General features: G+C 36.5%; 1 protein-coding gene and 1 long non-coding RNA gene across 3 annotated transcripts in view; one reads left to right on the top strand and one right to left on the bottom strand.

The window, feature by feature from the left end:
• The window catches only part of LOC102401975, a 32,150-nt gene that overhangs the window by 6,990 nt on the left and 6,654 nt on the right, over nt 1-18,506 (bottom strand). The window contains exons 2-3 of one of the 2 annotated variants that reach the window (XR_006552678.2): nt 6,906-7,009; nt 2,782-2,856 (exon numbers count right to left, since the gene is read on the bottom strand). This is a non-coding gene — a long non-coding RNA (uncharacterized LOC102401975). The remainder of the gene's footprint in view (nt 1-2,781; nt 2,857-6,905; nt 7,010-18,506) is intronic. The other variant, XR_326277.4, reaches the window with a different exon arrangement.
• On the top strand, nt 6,936-18,265 carry AGR3 (anterior gradient 3, protein disulphide isomerase family member). Its single transcript, XM_006043726.4, has 7 exons — nt 6,936-7,051; nt 11,970-12,033; nt 15,621-15,673; nt 16,177-16,253; nt 16,576-16,639; nt 17,103-17,186; nt 18,050-18,265. The coding sequence occupies exons 1-7, from the start codon at nt 6,943-6,945 to the stop codon at nt 18,097-18,099; spliced, it is 501 nt and encodes a 166-aa protein (XP_006043788.1). The 5' UTR covers nt 6,936-6,942; the 3' UTR covers nt 18,100-18,265.

Below are 18,506 nucleotides of genomic sequence, written 5' to 3'. Positions count from 1 at the left end.
AGATCAGCTGTATCCTTTTCAGGGAACACACCTCAATTAATTCCTTTTGAAGTTATACTCAAAGAGGTATACTTCCCCTAGAAACCTAATTTATTCCTTGTCTTGGTGCTTTCACCACTGCAGCTTATAAATATAATTTAGATTTTACAGATCAAACCATAAGCTGTGAAACTCTTATTTATCCTATTACAAACATTATGTTTGCTGTCTTAAGACCCTTCATCCTCTAATCTCATGATAATAAGGCCATATCTGCACTTTCTCCAGTTTTTCAAATGAAGCCAGCTCTCCTAATATGATCCAAGAGCCCTGCCCCCATCTACCCCAGACCCATTGGTTACTTCTCTCCTTCCCTGGGTCTGTGACTCACTCACTCCTCTTTCTTCTTCCTACTCTCTGTATCCATTCTTCATCCATTTGAAAACTCTTCTTAGTTTCCTCTGAAGTCCTGCCATGGCTGCCTCCCAATTCCGCACATTCCACTTTAACTTCATCCAAAATTTCCAAAACAGGTTCTCTCCAAACTGGATCTGGGGACCCAAGTGGCCAGTCTAGGTCTCAGATCTCCCTCCGTCAGAGGAAAAATGTGTTGTCTCTTTGTAGGCGGAGAAGGCAATGGCAACCCACTCCAGTACTCTTGCCTGGAAAATCCCATGGACGGAGGGGCCTAGTGGGCTGCAGTCCATGGGGTCACTAGGAGTCAGACACGACTGAGCAACTTCACTTTCACTGTTCACTTTCATGCATTGGAGAAGGAAAAGGCAAACCACTCCAGTGTCCTTGCCTGAAGAATCCCAGGGATGGGGGAGCCTGGTGGGCTGCTGTCTATGGGGTCGCACAGAGTCCGACACGACTGAAGTGACTTAGCAGCAGCAGCAGCAGAACATCTTTATGGATGATAAGGAAAAAGGTTGCCTTCAAAGGTTACAGGTAAGAGCTTTAACTGAAGGACTGAATTGTAATGCAAAAGCAACCTTTGTAATTTTAATCTTATGTAGCCCACAGGACAAGTACTAAAGAATAAATCCCATTTATATCTGTACTGTGAAAACACTGCGTGTTTATCAAGTGTTTAATTGTAGCAGCCTCAAAGTTCAGAGACTTGAGATGCTTAATGGAAATGAAAGGGGTATTGTTTTCCATTGGGAAATGTAACTGCTCTTGACAGAGCAAGAATCTGCAGACACTGACCGTGAGAAGCTCATAAACACACTATGCTTTTAAATGTCTGACATAAATTAACATGGCTCAATAACAAATTCTGGAGATACCTATTCCTTTAAAGTAAAGGTGCTTTTTTCTAGAAATCAATATTTTTAAAATAAATATTTGCCTCTACAGGATTTAGAACATAAAGACATATAAACATTTTCCACAGTAGATTCTTTTCTCTTTAAAACTGAATGGTTTAAAAACTTCCTCTTCTTATATGGCACAGTATTCAGTATTATTAAATGAAAAAGAAAGAATTAGAAATATTGATAGAATGGCAATATTTGTTCTAAAATAAAAAATACATAGATATATACAAAGATGATAGATAATAAATGGAATGGGGACATGCTTGAATATTGAGAAAATACTTCTAGAAAAAAGCTGAAGAAGCTGATAATAATTATTGCCCTAGGAAGATGGAAAATGGAGACCTACTTCCGACTGTCAATATATTTGTACTGTTTATTTTTTATATATCCTCAGTGAAAGACAATTGAAACACCGAGAAACAGACACACAAATGCATGTGCACACACACACAAAATGGACAGATATTCCTAATCCTAAATTCAATTTATGATTTATGTGACCTATTAATCTTGTAAAAATATAGATCACTGCCCTTAAAAGAATTAACAAGGATAGACTATCTTGACTGATTAAAAGTCTTTTAATTAGATAAATGTATATACTATTCCCAAATGGAATGAAATGGTAGTGAAGAAATGACTTGAAACAAAAACTAAAAAAAGGTATTTAGGATTTTTCAACAAAACTAAATTATAAGATTAAAAATATCACGTGCCATTAAAGTAAATCTTCTCAAATTTAACAGATAACCAAGCAACTACAGAAAGAGTTATTTTCTTAAAAACAGTATGGTCTACAGAGAAGTAGCAGTTGAAGCTGATGACAATCCTAAATATACTAATCATAAGGGCAACTTTGAAGATGATTGCAGGCAATGTTATGAAAAAATATAAGATCACACTGAAAAATAAAGACCAATAATACCAGAAAAACCTTCAGAAAAATACCAACCACCTGGTGTATGAGACAAGTATACTTAAGAAACTGATTAATGTTTATTAAAGAATTTTTAAAATTTCTGCTATAATGTACATACATTTTATGTATTTGTGATCTACTGTACAATAAAACCAATTTTGGCTGACGTGTATATGTTTCAAAATATCATCTAAAATGACCTAATTCCAATGACCTTTATTACCTCCTTTTACTCTCAACGGTGTCCTAGTTTACAAGATAAACTACATGGTCACACTCATAGGGAAGAAACAATGGCACTGATCAGCTCACACACCTTGGGGCCTCATTCCGTTACTCCTCAAGTAGCTGACTTTCTTATTCTCACTATCTATTAAAACAGATCATCTCTGAGGCATGTAACAGCGATGTCCTCAGAATGTTTTAAGATTTTTCCATAAACCACTACCAGTCAAGAACAAGGTGAAAGCTCTCCCACTCTACTAAGAGGAAAACTTAAGGATGACTGCCCAGCTGTTTCTATGCTTGTAAGTACTGGATGTAAAATGAACACTATACCTCAGGTTTCTGAATCTTCAGCAGGAAGGATTCTATTTCAAAACCATGTTCCAAAGAAGGTTCCCTTTGAGGATTCTATAGAAGAAAGAAAGTACAATTAAACGAATACATGAATCAGAAGTATACTAAAATAATAACAGAACCTGGCTAAGTGGGGTTTCTCTTAGGATCACAAGGAGAATTTAGCAGGAAAACTATAAACTTACTATACAAAAGCAATACATTTACCATATAAATTTACTATCTCATATACATACATACGTCTTCATAGAACAAAACTGAACCTTCCCACCTTTAAGAGACATGATGTAGGAACAATGACTACTTTCTTAACATGATAAAATCAAGCCAGTACTATATCCAAAGTTAAAATACTAGAAGGACACTCTTTAATGTCAGAAGACAACCACCACCTCCACTCTTTAGCAGTACATTTATTAATATAGAGAATAATCAAAAAAAAAAGAGAGAAAGACAGGGAAGGAGGAAGGAAGACAAAAATTTGTTGAACAACCACCTAGATTAAAGATCAGCCAACTTTTTCTATAAAAGACCTGAGAGTAAATATTTTAAGACTTCATGGGTCATACAGTCGCTGTTTCAGCACTGCACTTCTTTGTTAGAATGCAAAAGTAACCAGAGACAATAGTAAGGCAATGGACATGGTTGTGCTTCATCCAGTCATTTCTATTTCTAGACACTGACATTTGAATTTCATACAATTTTCACATGTCACAAATTATGATTCTTTTGATTTTTCACCCCAAAACATTTTAAAATGTAAAAACCACTCTTAGCTCTTGGTCTGCACAAAAACAGGTGGGCCAGGTTTGAAGACTCTGCCCTAGATCACTTTAACAATAATTAAGTCCAAGAAGTAGATGTGGCAGGGTAGGTAACATGTGTCTGTTGGGGAGGGGCTGAACTGAGAAAGACAGGCAGTACTGGGGAAGGGCAAGAGAAGCTTACTTTCTTTTTGATACAACTCCATACTTTAAAAATGCTTTTCCATAATCATAGATTAATTATAAGAAAACATTTTAAACCATTAGATAAATATAGTATCTAATTCCTTGCTTTCCTTTTTTTGGGGGGTGGGGCATGGTAAGGTAAGGGATTTTATACAGAGTCAAATTATTAAAATGTTAAATTTTAAAACAGCATATTTCTCTTCTGCTCTTTCTCAGAAAAGAAGGGGGGATCTGCTCTCTTCAGCTATTAATTCCAGTTCTGTAAAGAGAGTAAACCTTAGGAATTCCTCTTTGTTTTATATCTAATCTCAAGCCTCACTGACCTTTCATCGAGAACAATAGTGTGCACACAGTTCCGACATTCAGACCAGTTTGTCCCCGCTCGCCACCCACCACCCCCCACCCCCCCCCCGCCCCCGCACCTTTTCCTGGTGCTGAGCTCTAGCCAAACATTAAATTACGCTGGGAAGTAAAAGGTAGATGAAAAAAAAAAAGTACAAAGGTGGCATTTGGCCTCATTCTATCAGGACACTCAATCTCAATTTAGAGAAAGAAAGAAGACACTTTCTTTCTTAGTGTGAGAGCATGAGAACTGGAGAACAGCACAGATTTTTCAGACAAGCCCATTTTTGTAAGTTTGCAGGTGGACTGTGCTCTTGTTTCAAGGCAGGTGGGGCTCTACATCAGGTGTGTGTGTGTCTATAAATCCACACCCATTTTTAACCAGAAACATCCAGAATACACTTCCAGCAAGAGCACTGACTATTTCAGGTAAGCAAGCAAAATTTCCAGATTATTTAATCAGTGGTCAAGCTCAGTTATATTTAAAGGATCACCTTTTCACTGCATAAAACTGAGGCCTTCAGTAAGTCAGAGCGAAGTTCAATGAAATTTTTCTTCTTTTAATAATTGAGATTTTCTTTGTTGGCTTCATACTTTTGTCAGGCAAGTGTAGGCTCCTCGGTTTTTGTCTCATCACAGCAAAAATTTGGAGTGACGCTTTTATTCTCTATGTGTATTAATGTTACTATAATAAATTAACATTGATCAAAAGCAACCCTTTAAAAATTATACTGCAAGTAACAATTGTTCCTCTCTGTTTTCTTTTTTTAATTTTCTTATTGAAGTATAGTTGATTTACAGTATGCAAATTTCTGCTGTACAGCAAAGTGATTCAGTCATAAAGGATATATATGTAAGGAATATAAAGAATATATACATATATATATATATATATATATATACACACACATACATTTTTATTTTAAATATTCTCAAGGGGCTCTCTTCCCCAGAAAAGAGAACAGAGGGATAGAGTGAAAGTTTGGGGTTAGCAGATGCAAACTTATATATAGGATGGATAAACAACAAGGTTCTACTGTTTAGCATAGGGAACTAGTTTTAATATCCTGTGAAAAGAATGTAAAATTTCCCTCTTTTCTTTTACAAAGACTTTTTAAATATTTAAGTAAATGACATATGTTAATTACTTTTGAAAAGTAAAGTACTGTCAGAAAATGCTGCCAGTGTTTATAACACCTAATTGTAGACATGTGGTTATTGGCCTCCGAGAGCAGTGCGAGCTGCTCCAGGCACATGACCACATCATGTTCATCTGTGTCCCCCAATTAGGCATCTGATACTGCAGGACTGTAAGTCATTCATGTTCTATTCACCAGGGAAATTACTACTCATCCAAAATAGTAATATATAAATTGATTGTCTTCATTATAGAATATATTTAATACCTCTTTTACAATTTATCAATGTCAAACAGAAAACAAATATTTTTATTTTTTTAAGTAGAACAGTCTGACAATCATACCTAATAACTTGAAATCTGAAAATAAAAAGTCAGTTCCTATTTAAATTTGGCAGCTTTAAACTAAGCAAAAGGTGAAGTTATAACTTCTTTTGATAGAGATTCTACCTACTTATCTCTGTCTGTATCATAAAGAATTTTTTCTCATGCTTCCTCCAGATTAACTGCTTCTTAACTCCTTGCTCTAAAGATACCTGGAAGAATCCTAAGGCAAATGGGGGCTTTCTTCCCCAGAAAAGAGAACAAAGGCTCACAAAATTTTACTGTCAAATTCAGAGATTTTGAGACTTAAGGAGCTCAATCACAGATCGTCTAGAAGCTCCCTGGACCCAAGTTAAGACCCCGCCTTAGATGGTTGCTTCCATTTCTCTACAGCCACTTTCACCCCCACAAAGCCTGCCCTCCCCACATTGGACCCTGTGTTCCAGATTCAACTGTCTTTATCCCCTACTGAAATCTACCCTTTCCTTGTTCCAACCTTTACAGTACACGATGACATCCATAAGGTAAAAGATGGCATTCTGAAATGTTTTACAGTATTACCAGTTATAAGAACTTAAACTGGGATACTTATCAGCATCATGATTATTGTTTAACAGGGTTTCTCAATAGAAAGAAATTTACAAGTGTGTCCTTTCCAGATTAGGAAAGAAAATACTTTAAATAGAACCAAAGCAACCATTTTCAGTCCAGGAGAGAACCGAAGGGATGCACCACTGGCAAGAGAAAGATCCTGAAATGAGAGGCCTGATTTTTAAATAGGGCAGGGTTGCACACAGAAGAGCAAAAGGCTGAGTAAACGATGGGAGAATAAAGGTAAATGACTATCAAGGAACTGAAAAACAAGAAGCTCCATATTCCATTTTTCCTCCCATTTCCATTTTCAGCACTAATTGTTCATGCCTCATCTTACTGTCTTGGCATAAAGTTAAAATGGTGTTTTAATCAAAAGGCAAAGATTATTTATGCATGACACTTGTCACCTTCCCACTGCATTCCGCAGGGGCAAGCCCTTTAATCAACATGATTTTATCTGAGATTTAAAGCAACGCTGTAAGCACTCAAATGCTATCAGAAATAGGCTTTGGGTGCCTATTTGGGTGTCAACGTCATTGTACCGCCCCCAGGAAGCCCAAACACTGTGGCTTTTCATCAAGTGGACTTTTATTGAATTGACTGTATTTTTACAATAATTTACAAATAAAATGTGAAAGTTCTAGATGGTTGTACCATGTCAACTCATACAAGCAAAGCAACCTGTCAGCCTAAGTTTGGTCTAACTCTTAACAAATGTCTTGATGACAGCCTGAGGTAACCTACTAGATTCTGACATTTTTTACCATCCGGTTCTGAAGGATTCTTGAGAAGATGATGTCACACTCAGCTCTGGTCCTCTGCCTCTTATTCATCACAGTTTCTTCCAACCTTGCCATTGCTATCAAAAAGGAAAAGAGACCTCCTCAGACACTTTCAAGAGGTACTGGAACTTCATTTTATTTTCTAAACTCAGTCATTTGGATTGTTTTAAACTTCTTCATCTCTTGCCCACAGTCTAGTTATAAAACCAACTGAATTAAGTGTAATTTTTTGTTGTGTGTCACTTGAAAACAGGGGGGAAAGAATCCCAGAAAGTATCAGTTAATTTTAAAGAGCAAGCCAAATTAAATGAAAAAAAAAAAATTGCTGCATCTATAGAAATAGTGGGAAACTAGTTTCATTGCCTATAACTTTGGTAACTAGAGTCCTAGAAAATTCTGGAAAATTCTATTGATTGATATGTCATATTGATATCCTAAATGAAATCAGGCTTTCCGTAGAATCTGTTCCAGTGCTCTGTCCAATACTTATTCAAGCAAGAAAATAATTTGGAATGATTTTATACTGGGATCCCTCAAAAATTATTTTATCTCCATCCTCCAAGAATTCTGGTTAACCAAGTGTTTGCTATGCTGACTCTGGGAAACCGCTATAGTATTTTTAGACAACATGATCTACATTTGCCATGGGCTACACTGTTCAGAAAACAATTATTTTGTAGCAACTGCTTTACTTCAGCTTAAGAAACAATTATATCTTCACCTGTAAAGAAATATAGATAAGATTCTCAAAATTGATTCCTACATTTCCAGCTACCAGAAGTGTAAAGAAAATCATTCATCAGCACATAGCTAATTCTAAATTAGTAGCACAACCCAAAAAAACACTTGACCACTAGTTGGAATGGCAATGTGAACTAAGTAATAAACAAACAGAGATAAATTTAGCATAATTTCAAATTTGAAAATATTGACTTTCTTTCCAAGTTAATTTATCCCTTAATAAATGTACTGGATGCCAGCCAACTGCTCACCAATATTCAGCCAAAATAATTAATTCTACTTTAGTTTAAAATCACAGAAAGTCTAAAAAAATCAGTAAGCTTTTGAAAAATAAATTAAAGAGGGAAATATTTTCCTAAGTGTAATTTATCATGTTATCTCCATATATACACATACAATAGTCAAAAACAATGAACTCATTAGCCTTAAATTGCCAAAGACCAAACTAGTCACTGCCCTTAAAGACCCTTGAGGGCTGATTTAAACACCGTGTGTAACACCAAGTAGCATATGGAGCTGCTTGGAGTGGGGAGCAGCACCAATTAAACAGAGACATTGTTAGGGAGAAGAAGGAATATTAATTGGAAAAAGTTAAGAAATGGGTCAATATAAAAGTGAACCCCAAAACCTTAACTTTCTTTGGAATCAAAAGAACTGCTCTGCAACCAGCACCTAGCATACAGTAAGTACTCAATAAACACATATTGAAGATGAATAAAATCTCAGATGACAAGTAAACATAGCCAGTACTGAATTATGAATTATGGTAACTAAAATCATGGCATCCAGTCCCATCACTTCATGGCAAATAGAAGGGGAAAAAGTGGAAAAACGGTGACAAATTTTATTTTCTCAGTCTCCAAAATCACCCTGGATGGTGACTGCACCATGAAATTAAAAGACACTTGCTCCTTGGAAGAAAAGCTGTGACAAACCTAGACAGGATATTAAAAAGCAGAAATACCACTTTGCTGACAAAGATCCATCTAGTTAAAGATATGTTTTTTCCAGTAGTCATGTATGGATGTGAGAGTTGGACCATAAAGAAGGCTGAGTGCCAAACGATGCTTTCTAACTCTGGTGTTGGAGAAGACTCTCGAGAATCCCTTGGACTGCAAGGAGATAAGCCTAGTCAATCCTAAAGGAAATCAGACCTGAATATGTCAGGTCTGATTCCTTCCCTGAATCAGTCAGGGAAACTTCCTGCTGAAGCTGAAGCTCTAATACTTTGGCTGCTGCTGCTGCTGCTAAGTCGCTTCAGTCGTGTCCGACTCTGTGCGACCCCAGAGACAGCAGCCCACCAGGCTCCCCTGTCCCTGGGATTCTCCAGGCAAGAACACTGGAGTGGGTTGCCATTTCCTTCTCCAACGCATGAAAGTGAAAAGTGAAAGTGAAGTCGCTCAGTCGTGTCCGACTCCTAGCGACCCCATGGACTGCAGCCTACCAGGCTCCTCCATCCATGGGATTTTCCAGGCAAGAGTACTGGAGTGGGGTGCCATTGCCTTCTCCGAATACTTTGGCTACCTGATGCAAAGAGCTGACTCATTGGTAAAGACCCTGATGCTGGGAAAGATTGAGCACAGGAGGAGAAGTGGGCAAAAGAGGATGAGATGGTTGGATGGCAACATCGACTCAATGGACATGCATTTGAGCAAACTCCAGGAGACGGTGAAGGACAGGGAAGCCTGGCATGCTGCTGTCCATGCGGTTGCAAAGAGTTGGACATGACTGAGTGACTAAACAACATCAATGAACAGAGACCCTGAAGACAGTTTAAATTCTGTACCACCTTTGGCCTATTGTGATTGTGGGGTAAAGTGTATAAAAACAATCATAATACAATATGACTACCTTGCCAAACTATGAACAAACTGTTTGACAGCAGGGACTATACTCCCCCACCTTTGTACACCCAGTGCCAAGTAGAGCAAGGCATATAGCAGATGTTCCTCTAATGTTTGCAGAACTAAGTTCACCAAGGGCAGAGACCAGTAATTCTTCCCATTGCTGACATTTTGGCATTGAATGGTATTTGCAACAGAATAGGAAAATTAAGTAGGAGCCTAGTCTCACTGGCTGTTTCCAAAGGAACTTTTATCAAATGCTAAATATAGCATAAAGTTACTACATATGCTCAAGCAAAGAAAATCCTTCAGGATTACTACAGACAGGAACGATTCCTGCTAAGGTGGGGGTACTAAGCTAACATAAGGTGTTCTTCCAATGCCCAGCTTCTATAATCAGGCAAAACAAACCAACAACATTTCTGGTAAGGGAGTAATATAACGCAGTCACTTTGGAAAAAGTCTGGTAGTGCCCCCAGAAGGGTAAAGGTACAGTTACCATTTGGTCCAGCAATTCCACCTCTAGGGATAAACCCAGGGAAGATGAAAACATATGTTCACACACAAGTTTTGTACCCATGTGTTCACAGCAGCAGTATTCATAAAATCCAAAAAGTAGAAACAACCCAAATGTTCATCAAATGATGAATGGATAAACAAAATGTGGTATAGTGTTACAATGGAATGGCCCAAGAATGAAGTCCTAATACACGCAATGACATGGATGAACCTTGAAAACTTTGTACCGAATGAAAGCATCCAGCCGTAAAATACATCACATCTTATATGATTCCATAGACACAACCATCTGGAAGAAGCTAACCTACAGACTGAAAGTGGATTCGGTGTTTCTTAGGGTTGAGGAAATGAAAGGATTAGGTGGTGATAACTGAATGGTAAAGGGTTTCTTTTTTCAGGTGATAAAGATGTTCTCTAATTATTGCGGTGATGGTTGCACACTATGTAAATATACCCAAAAAAGTATCTACTTTCTATAGATGAATTACACTGTTATTAATTACATTTAATAGTCTCTATTAACAAACCAACTAAAACCTGACAAAAATCATACAATCATATTTATCTTGCTTCATAACTCTGCTTCATAAGTCCTGGCCATCTTCTAAGCCACGATATCAAAACAAGAAACTCCAATCTGACACACTTGAAGCATACAAAAAAATCTGAGTACAAACTAGACTGCACATATTTGTATTTTCAAATTAATTTAATCTTTTCCATCTGTAGACTGAGACATTTCCAGAAAATACTTTGAAGTACTTTGTGCATTCTCCTCGACAGTCATTCTTCAGTCACTAGTATACATCCCCAACTCCTTCCCTCGCCTCTTTAAGGACCACTAGGTTCTCTCTCTGGAGAGGGCGATGGCACCCACTCCAGTACTCTTGCCTGGAAAATCCCATGGACGGAGGAGCCTGCTGGGCTGCAGTCCATGGGGTCGCTAAGAGTCAGACACGACTAAGCGACTTCCCTGCTACTTTTCACTTTCATGCATTGGAGAAGGAAATGGCAACTCCAGTGTTCTTGCCTGGAGAATCCCAGGGACAAGGGGAGCCTGGTGGGCTGCCGTCTATGGGGTCGCACAGAGTCAGAAACGACTGAAGCGACTTAGCAGCAGCAGCAGCAGCAGCAGGTTCTCTCTCTACTCCTTGTGTTCGGTTTCCCTCTCCTCCACTTCTGGATGCTTCCAAAACAACTGTGTTTTATTAGTTTATCTCTCAACCATGAAATTTCCACAGCAGAATTTTTTACCTGTTAAAACTCAAAAGCAAAATGTGAAATTCTGTTTTTTCATGATGTATTCTGATTTTAAAGGCATCAACATCTCTCAGTACTCAAGCTTCAAGGACACTAGAGAGTACAGTCCAACATATTCCTAATAGATTTACAAAGTATGCATGGGATTCCCAGGTGGTGCTAGTGGTAAAGAACCGACCTGGCAATGCAGGAGATGCAAGAGACTTGGGTTCAATTCCTGGGTCAGGAAGATTCCCCTGGAGGAGGAAAACAGCAAACCACTCCAAGTATTCTTGCCTGGAGAATCCCATGGACAGAGGAGCATGGCAGGCTACAGTCCACAGGTCACAAAGAGTCAGACATGACTGAAGCAGCTTAGCACCACCACTTACAAGGCATGCAGATTAACTAGTCTTCTCCTGTACAATCTGAAAGCCAGAGTTTTTGTGTGGTCCAAAGATATCTTACCAGTCACCACTAAGCATAATAGCATCTACTGAACATTTACTAGGTTCAAGGCCATGGGTGTTCAGATGTGAAACAGAGTTACAAAACCTCAGCACTCCATGTAAAAGGGTACAATCTCTTCCTATCTAGTTATAATCATGTATCCTCTATACCAAATTTCACATGCGCATTTCAGAACTCTTCAGGGGTCTTGAGTTGATACACTGATTTCCCTCTTCTGTTTTAGGGTGGGGAGATGACATCACTTGGGTGCAGACTTATGAGGAAGGTCTCTTTCATACTCAAAAAAGGTAAAACACCTCTCATTCAGCTTTGACAGATGATACACATACCCCATCATTGAGAGCCAAAAAACTAGCAAGTTAGCTTTTGAAAGGACACAGTAACAATTTTCTCTGATACTGAGTGCTGTTTAACCTAAGAGTTGCTATTAGAATTTTTTATAAACAGGAGTTCTAAATATCCTTGTATTAATTCTTTAATAACCCAGCCAAGCTTTTATACTGAGGAATAACTGACTTAACATTATAGTAGGAGAAGGCTATGGCACCCCACTCCAGTACTCTTGCCTGGAAAATCCCATGAACGGAGGAGCCTGGTAGGCTGCAGTCCATGGAGTCGCTAAGAGTCAGACATGACTGAGTGACTTCACTTTCATGCATTGGAGAAGGAAATGGCAACCCACTCTGATATTCTTGCCTGGAGAATCCCAGGGACGGCAGAGCCTGGTGGCTGCCGTCTATGGGGGTCGCATAGAGTTGGACATGACTGAAGCGACTTAGCAGCAGTGTCAGACATACAAAATAATGATTGGATATTTGTACATATTGCAAAATGGTACAGCAATAAGTCTAATTTAGACTTATTAAAGACTTATTTAGACTTAAACAACATCCACCAAGTAAACTTTTGAATATAAGCTGCATATACAAAACAGCTTTACACACTGGATATTATACAAGCTTAAAAAGAAACCTGGTTTACAGCAGTGCTTCTTAAGGCTGTCTGATTATCAGAACAATTCAGAGAGCCTTGTTTAAAATCCACATTCATGGTCAATCAGTCCAGTACTTACTGAGTACCCACTGCTATGTGCCAGGCACTGTTCTATACTCAATGACCAAGAGTGACATGCTTTTTATCCTTGAAGATCTACTGACTTTGAGGGGATAGAGCTGAAGACACTTAGGTTTTTTAAAGCACCCCAAATATTTATCAAATATCAAAAGAACATTCAATTCAACTCTTCAAAGAAAAAGGAAAGATGCCAAATAATTGAGCAACACACTCTCAACACTGGACAAACATTACCAAAAAACACAGAAAAGTTTACAGAATAATCTTATTATCAAAGAGAAATGCAAAAAGTAAACAACATATTAGCAAAGAGCAGCCAGCAGAACATTTAAAAAATATACTCTGATAAAGTGAAATTCAGTTTGGGAATGCCAAAAGATTCAAGATTAAGAAATCTATTAAAATAATCTAATATTCGTAAGGACACAAATCATACAAGTGTCTCCTATCAACATAAATGGTGAAGAGGCATTTACAATAATGCCAAATCCATACTGGAGCTTTTTAAACTTTTATTTAACAATATTAATTTATTTTTATTTATCCTAACAAAGAAATATCCATCCCAGTAAAAAACAAAAAAACAAACCTAAAAACCCAGTATCATGCTTACTGGGAAAATCAATTCAAGTATCCCACTGATGGGATTCTTTAATCACCACAATGACTAACATTGTTCTCAAGACACCAATCAATGCAATTAGATGAGAAAAACTTAAGAAGAGTGTGAAAGTATCTTCATGTGCAGACATTGACTGTGTACATGAGAAACTTGAGAATCAACTCTAAGTATTCAGAAGTATGAAAATTAAGTTAAATGTGAAGTCTCTCAGTTGTGTCCAACTCTTTGCGACCCCATGGACTGTAGCCTAATACCCAGAAACCAAAGGCTTATATATATAAATAAAATTAAAGGACTTCCCAGGTGGTGCCAGTGATAAAGAACCTGCCTGCCAATTCAGGAGACGTAAGAGACATGGGTAGGATCCCTGGGTCAGGAAGATCCCTTGGAGGAGGGCATGGCAACCCACTCCAGTGTTCTTGCCTGGACAATCTCATGGACAGAGGAGCCTGGTGGGCTACAGTTCATCGGCTGACAAAGAGTCGGACACAACTAAAGTGACTTAGCACACATGCATATAAAATTAAAATGGCTAAATAGCAGGAAAAAAAGACAAAATATCTCAGGATAAATGACAGAAAATGCACAAAATCTATATGAACTAAATGTACTACTGAGAAAATTACAAACCTATGACAAGAGTTCTGTGTTCTTATATAGGAAGACTCATTATAAAAATGTCAATTCTCTTTATACTTCAAATTTTTTAAAGACAATCACAATATATTAGTACAATTTTTGTTTAAAAAATAATTCTAAAATTGAAATGGGGACATAGACACAAATAGGAACATTCTGAAAAAGAAACCAGTGGGGACTAGCCTTTAATCAATATGTAACATTTTACCAAACTACAATAAAACAGTATGTTACTGGTAAATGAACTGAACATTCTGAAAGGAGAGAATAGAAATAAAACCAGATACAACAGAAATTGTATGTGATAAAGTAGCATTTTAAATCAGGAATAGGGGACACAGCCTATGTAAAACAATTATTGTTAGAATTTGAGAGTCATGTGGAAAATAAACTTGGATTCATACCTCATATTTTACACCAAAACAAATTACAAAGACTAATTATAAGGATGAAAGCATTAAGGTACTAGAAGATACTATTGCAAAATTTTCTCTCTTTAAATTCTTGCAGTATGGAAGGGCTGATATCACGGTGAGGCATGAGGGACGTCTAGGATGCAGAAACAAAGCACTTAATTTTTTGCCCTCGGTGCTACTGTTGCCTCACTTTTTTATTTCTTTAGGCTTGAATATCTACCAAGTAAAAAAGGAAATGTGAAGTTGGTAAATATTAGCTTTATATGTTATAAATTTTAAAAGTTGTAGGATTTATTTTACCTAAAATTAATGTAAATTCTAAGTTGGAGGATTAAATGAAATTATTAACAGCTCAAAGTTTGTTATTTTCTTTGAGGTGTATTTCATATAATTATCTCTGTTCTTTTAAAGATTTATGATTTATATTTTTACATTAGTCTCTTTTTGGACCCAACATTCTCTCAAAATTAAACATTAAAAAACATCTTATGTATCCAAATCTAACTTTTCTCTAAGTCTAAACAGCAGTCAATTAACTACCATAAAAAAATTTTTTTCCAAGAGTGAAAATCAAACTGACACTGAAAAATATAAAGGAAGGGAACTCTCACTGGGATTGCTTATAGAATTATGACAAGAGTGAAAGTTGGTAAAAATAACCAAATATTAATAGCCTTTTTGCAAACTAAAAACAGAAGAAAATAAGTAAAAACTTTATTCTCCTAAAATTTTATACCACATGTTCACTGGAAATGAATGCCTTGTTCATATCCTTTCAACTTTGGAGACAGAATTGACTCTAACTGTACTACAGTATATGTAAGAATGACCTGGTCAACTTCTTAAGCTGTGATTTCTGGACCTCACCCCCAGAGATTCTGATTGAGCGGACCCGGAGGGAGTCAGAAAATTAACATTTCTAATGAGCTACGTTTCTGGTGAGACTGATGCTTCAGTTCTGAGGTCATTTTATGAGTAACACTACTATAAATTACAACACTGTGATGTGTCAACCTGTGAATTTTAATGTCTTACAGAAAGTATGAAAACCTTAAATCTAATTTCCCTGTACAGTTTGACTCGAATGAATCACTTGACTCAATTTCACGCTCTCTCTGTTTAGTAACAAGCCACTGATGGTTATTCATCACTTGGAGGACTGTCAGTACTGCCAAGGTAATTTATGCTTTGGAGATCGTACTGTATTTTCAATATGAAGTAAGAAAGTGACCTAGTTAAAAATTAAGAAGGCACTCGAAATTAAAAAAAAAAAAAGACAACTGATGGAGTACCACCGTTTTACTAAGGGGCTTACTGACTACAACGATTGTTAGCAATCTACTGAATATATTTATATTATGTGTCCTTCAGGATTTTATATCCCTCTGCATCCTCTGCCCCCAGAAAGGTGGGAAAACTGGCTGAAAAGATGATGCTTTAACCAATGAGTCAATGAATTAAGTGACATTATAAAACTGGTGATTTCAATGTGATTATCCCTTGATGTTCCCCCCTACCTCATTGCTTTCCAATGAGAGACAGAGTAGCAATGGGCCAATCAACTATTAACATCCAAGTTATAGAAGCAAACAAATGCAAAATACTAGCTTTATTTTGCTACATTATTTTAAAGTAATCTTAATCCATGAATCTAACTGGCATTATATCTTTCCCCACAGCACTAAAAAAAGTGTTTGCCCAAAATAAAGAAATACAAGAAATGGCTCAGAATAATTTCATCATGCTGAATCTCATGGTACATGATCTCTACAATTTTTTTTTAATATTTCAATTCAATGGAAAAGTTTAATCTCTTTTAGTCTTTATTTAAAGGCAAAAAGAGCTATATAGTATTAGTGGACATAGAATGTTATATAGAATTGTAAGAGGCTAAAATATACATTTTGATATTTGACAAAACTAATACAATTATGTAAAGTTTAAAAACAAAATAAAATTAAAAAAATAAAATAAAATAAAATATACAATTTACTGAAAACCTGTTTATGTAAAGTATTTTTAAATCAACTGTTAAAAACAATCCAATCCAATAACATTTTTTTTTCTTCTTTTGCTAGCATGAGACCACAGATAAGAATTTATCACCTGATGGACAGTATGTGCCTAGAATCATGTTTGTGGGTAATTGTGTAATCTCTTTCCATCAGATTTACAAAATCAGTAGCCTTCTTGCTTTTATTTACTTTCAAATGTTAGTTCATTTGAAACTATTCCTTTTAATACTATTTGAAGTACTATTCCTTTTAAAGGGGAGTCATTAGTAACCCAGTCAACAACAGCTCTTGTTCAACAATCAAACTCATTATATCTATATTTGCAACTTATAAATATTGAAGTTTTATTTTTAAATTAACTCATGCTATTAAATCAATCCCCAAAATACTTTCAGTACAGTTCTCTAAACTATGTTGATAGAGAGCTGTAGCACACTAAAATGGAAATTCTGATTAACTCATCATGAATTAACATGTATGAAAACTGATTTAGCTTGTAAACATGTTTAACGTTTGTTTCAGAGCTAGAGGCATGAATGATTTTCAGAACTCTTAAAAAAATATGTAAGTAACTTATTTTTTGTGGGCAGATCCTTCTTTAACAGTCAGAGCTGATATAACTGGAAGATACTCGAACAGATTATATACATATGAACCTCAGGATTTACCACTATGTAAGTATTTTCAAATTATCTTAAACATTGATGCTAGCAACACTTGACAGTTAGAAGGGTGAGTGATGCCCTCCATCAGCACTTTCCCTCAAACAGTGCTTCCCACCCATCACAGTTCCTGGGATTGGCAGTGGTGGTTGTGGTTAAAATGCAAACTCTTAGCTCCAATTGACATCAGAATTTCTGGGACAACTTGGAATCTATTTTTTTAACAGGGATCTCTAACAGTCCTTGTGATCACTAAATGTTAAGACCATCAAACAGGATAGAGTACACATTAAAATTACACTTTAAGAAAGCCAGTCCATTCTTCTCATATCAAAGATCATACGTGATTTCCTCAAAGTGATTAACAATTAAATCTCTTCCTCAGTCTGACTTGGGACTTTCATTCTTAACAACATTCACAATCAATCAGCTATGCTTAATAAGATAGCTATGCTTGCCATGGAGAAGGAAATGGCAACCCACTCCAGGAGTCTTGCCTGGAGAATCCCACGGACAAAGGAACCTGGCAGGCTACAGTCCATGGGGTTGCAAAGAGTTGGACACGACTGAGTGACTAACACACACAACACACACACATGCTTGTCATATCCAATGAAACTAACACAAAATAATCAGTTAACAAAACAGATACCCTCTCAAATCCTTCTGATAAAATTCTTTAACGTAAAGTTAATTAATCAGCTCTTAAAGGTCTAATCCCTAAATTTATGTGTACACATTTATATAATAGTTTTTAATATTGCAGATAAATCCCCACATCTTTATAGTTGTTAAACAGGTTGATTTTAGATTCACAGTTAATTATAAAATTTTATACTCTCATTTACTAATAATATATATTTACTTTATTACAGTGATAGAAAACATGAAGAAAGCATTAAAACTTATTCAATCCGAGTTATAATATATTACCTCTAAGAGGTCAAAAGTCGTGAAGAAAAACTTCTGGTTAACTGACTAAAACTAAATGGGTGGGTACATGAATTCTGTAACATTATCATTTAGATTCTTAATGTGCTTGAATATTCTTATGAAGGTAAAATGATATTTCAATAAAAGTCAAAACCTGAGTCAATGTTGTGGTTTGCCTGCACTGGTAGCAAAGAAAGCCTTTCATGAGCTGATGGTTACAGTGGAGACCTAAGAAAAAGGCATCTACATTGGTTGTTTCTATTTTCTGATCTATCATTCCTTCCACCAAATAATCTAATCTTATTTCTGACCCTTCTATTACATAGAACATGCAAGCTTAGGTCATGCCTGATCTTCATGTCCCCAAAGCAAACGGATTCATCTTTATCCACTTATTGT

The sequence above is a fragment of the Bubalus bubalis genome, chromosome 8, assembly GCF_019923935.1.
Source record: "Bubalus bubalis isolate 160015118507 breed Murrah chromosome 8, NDDB_SH_1, whole genome shotgun sequence".
Lineage (NCBI taxonomy): Eukaryota > Metazoa > Chordata > Mammalia > Artiodactyla > Bovidae > Bubalus > Bubalus bubalis.
Note: the sequence above shows the minus strand (reverse complement) of the source record. Positions and strands in the feature narration are given on the sequence as shown.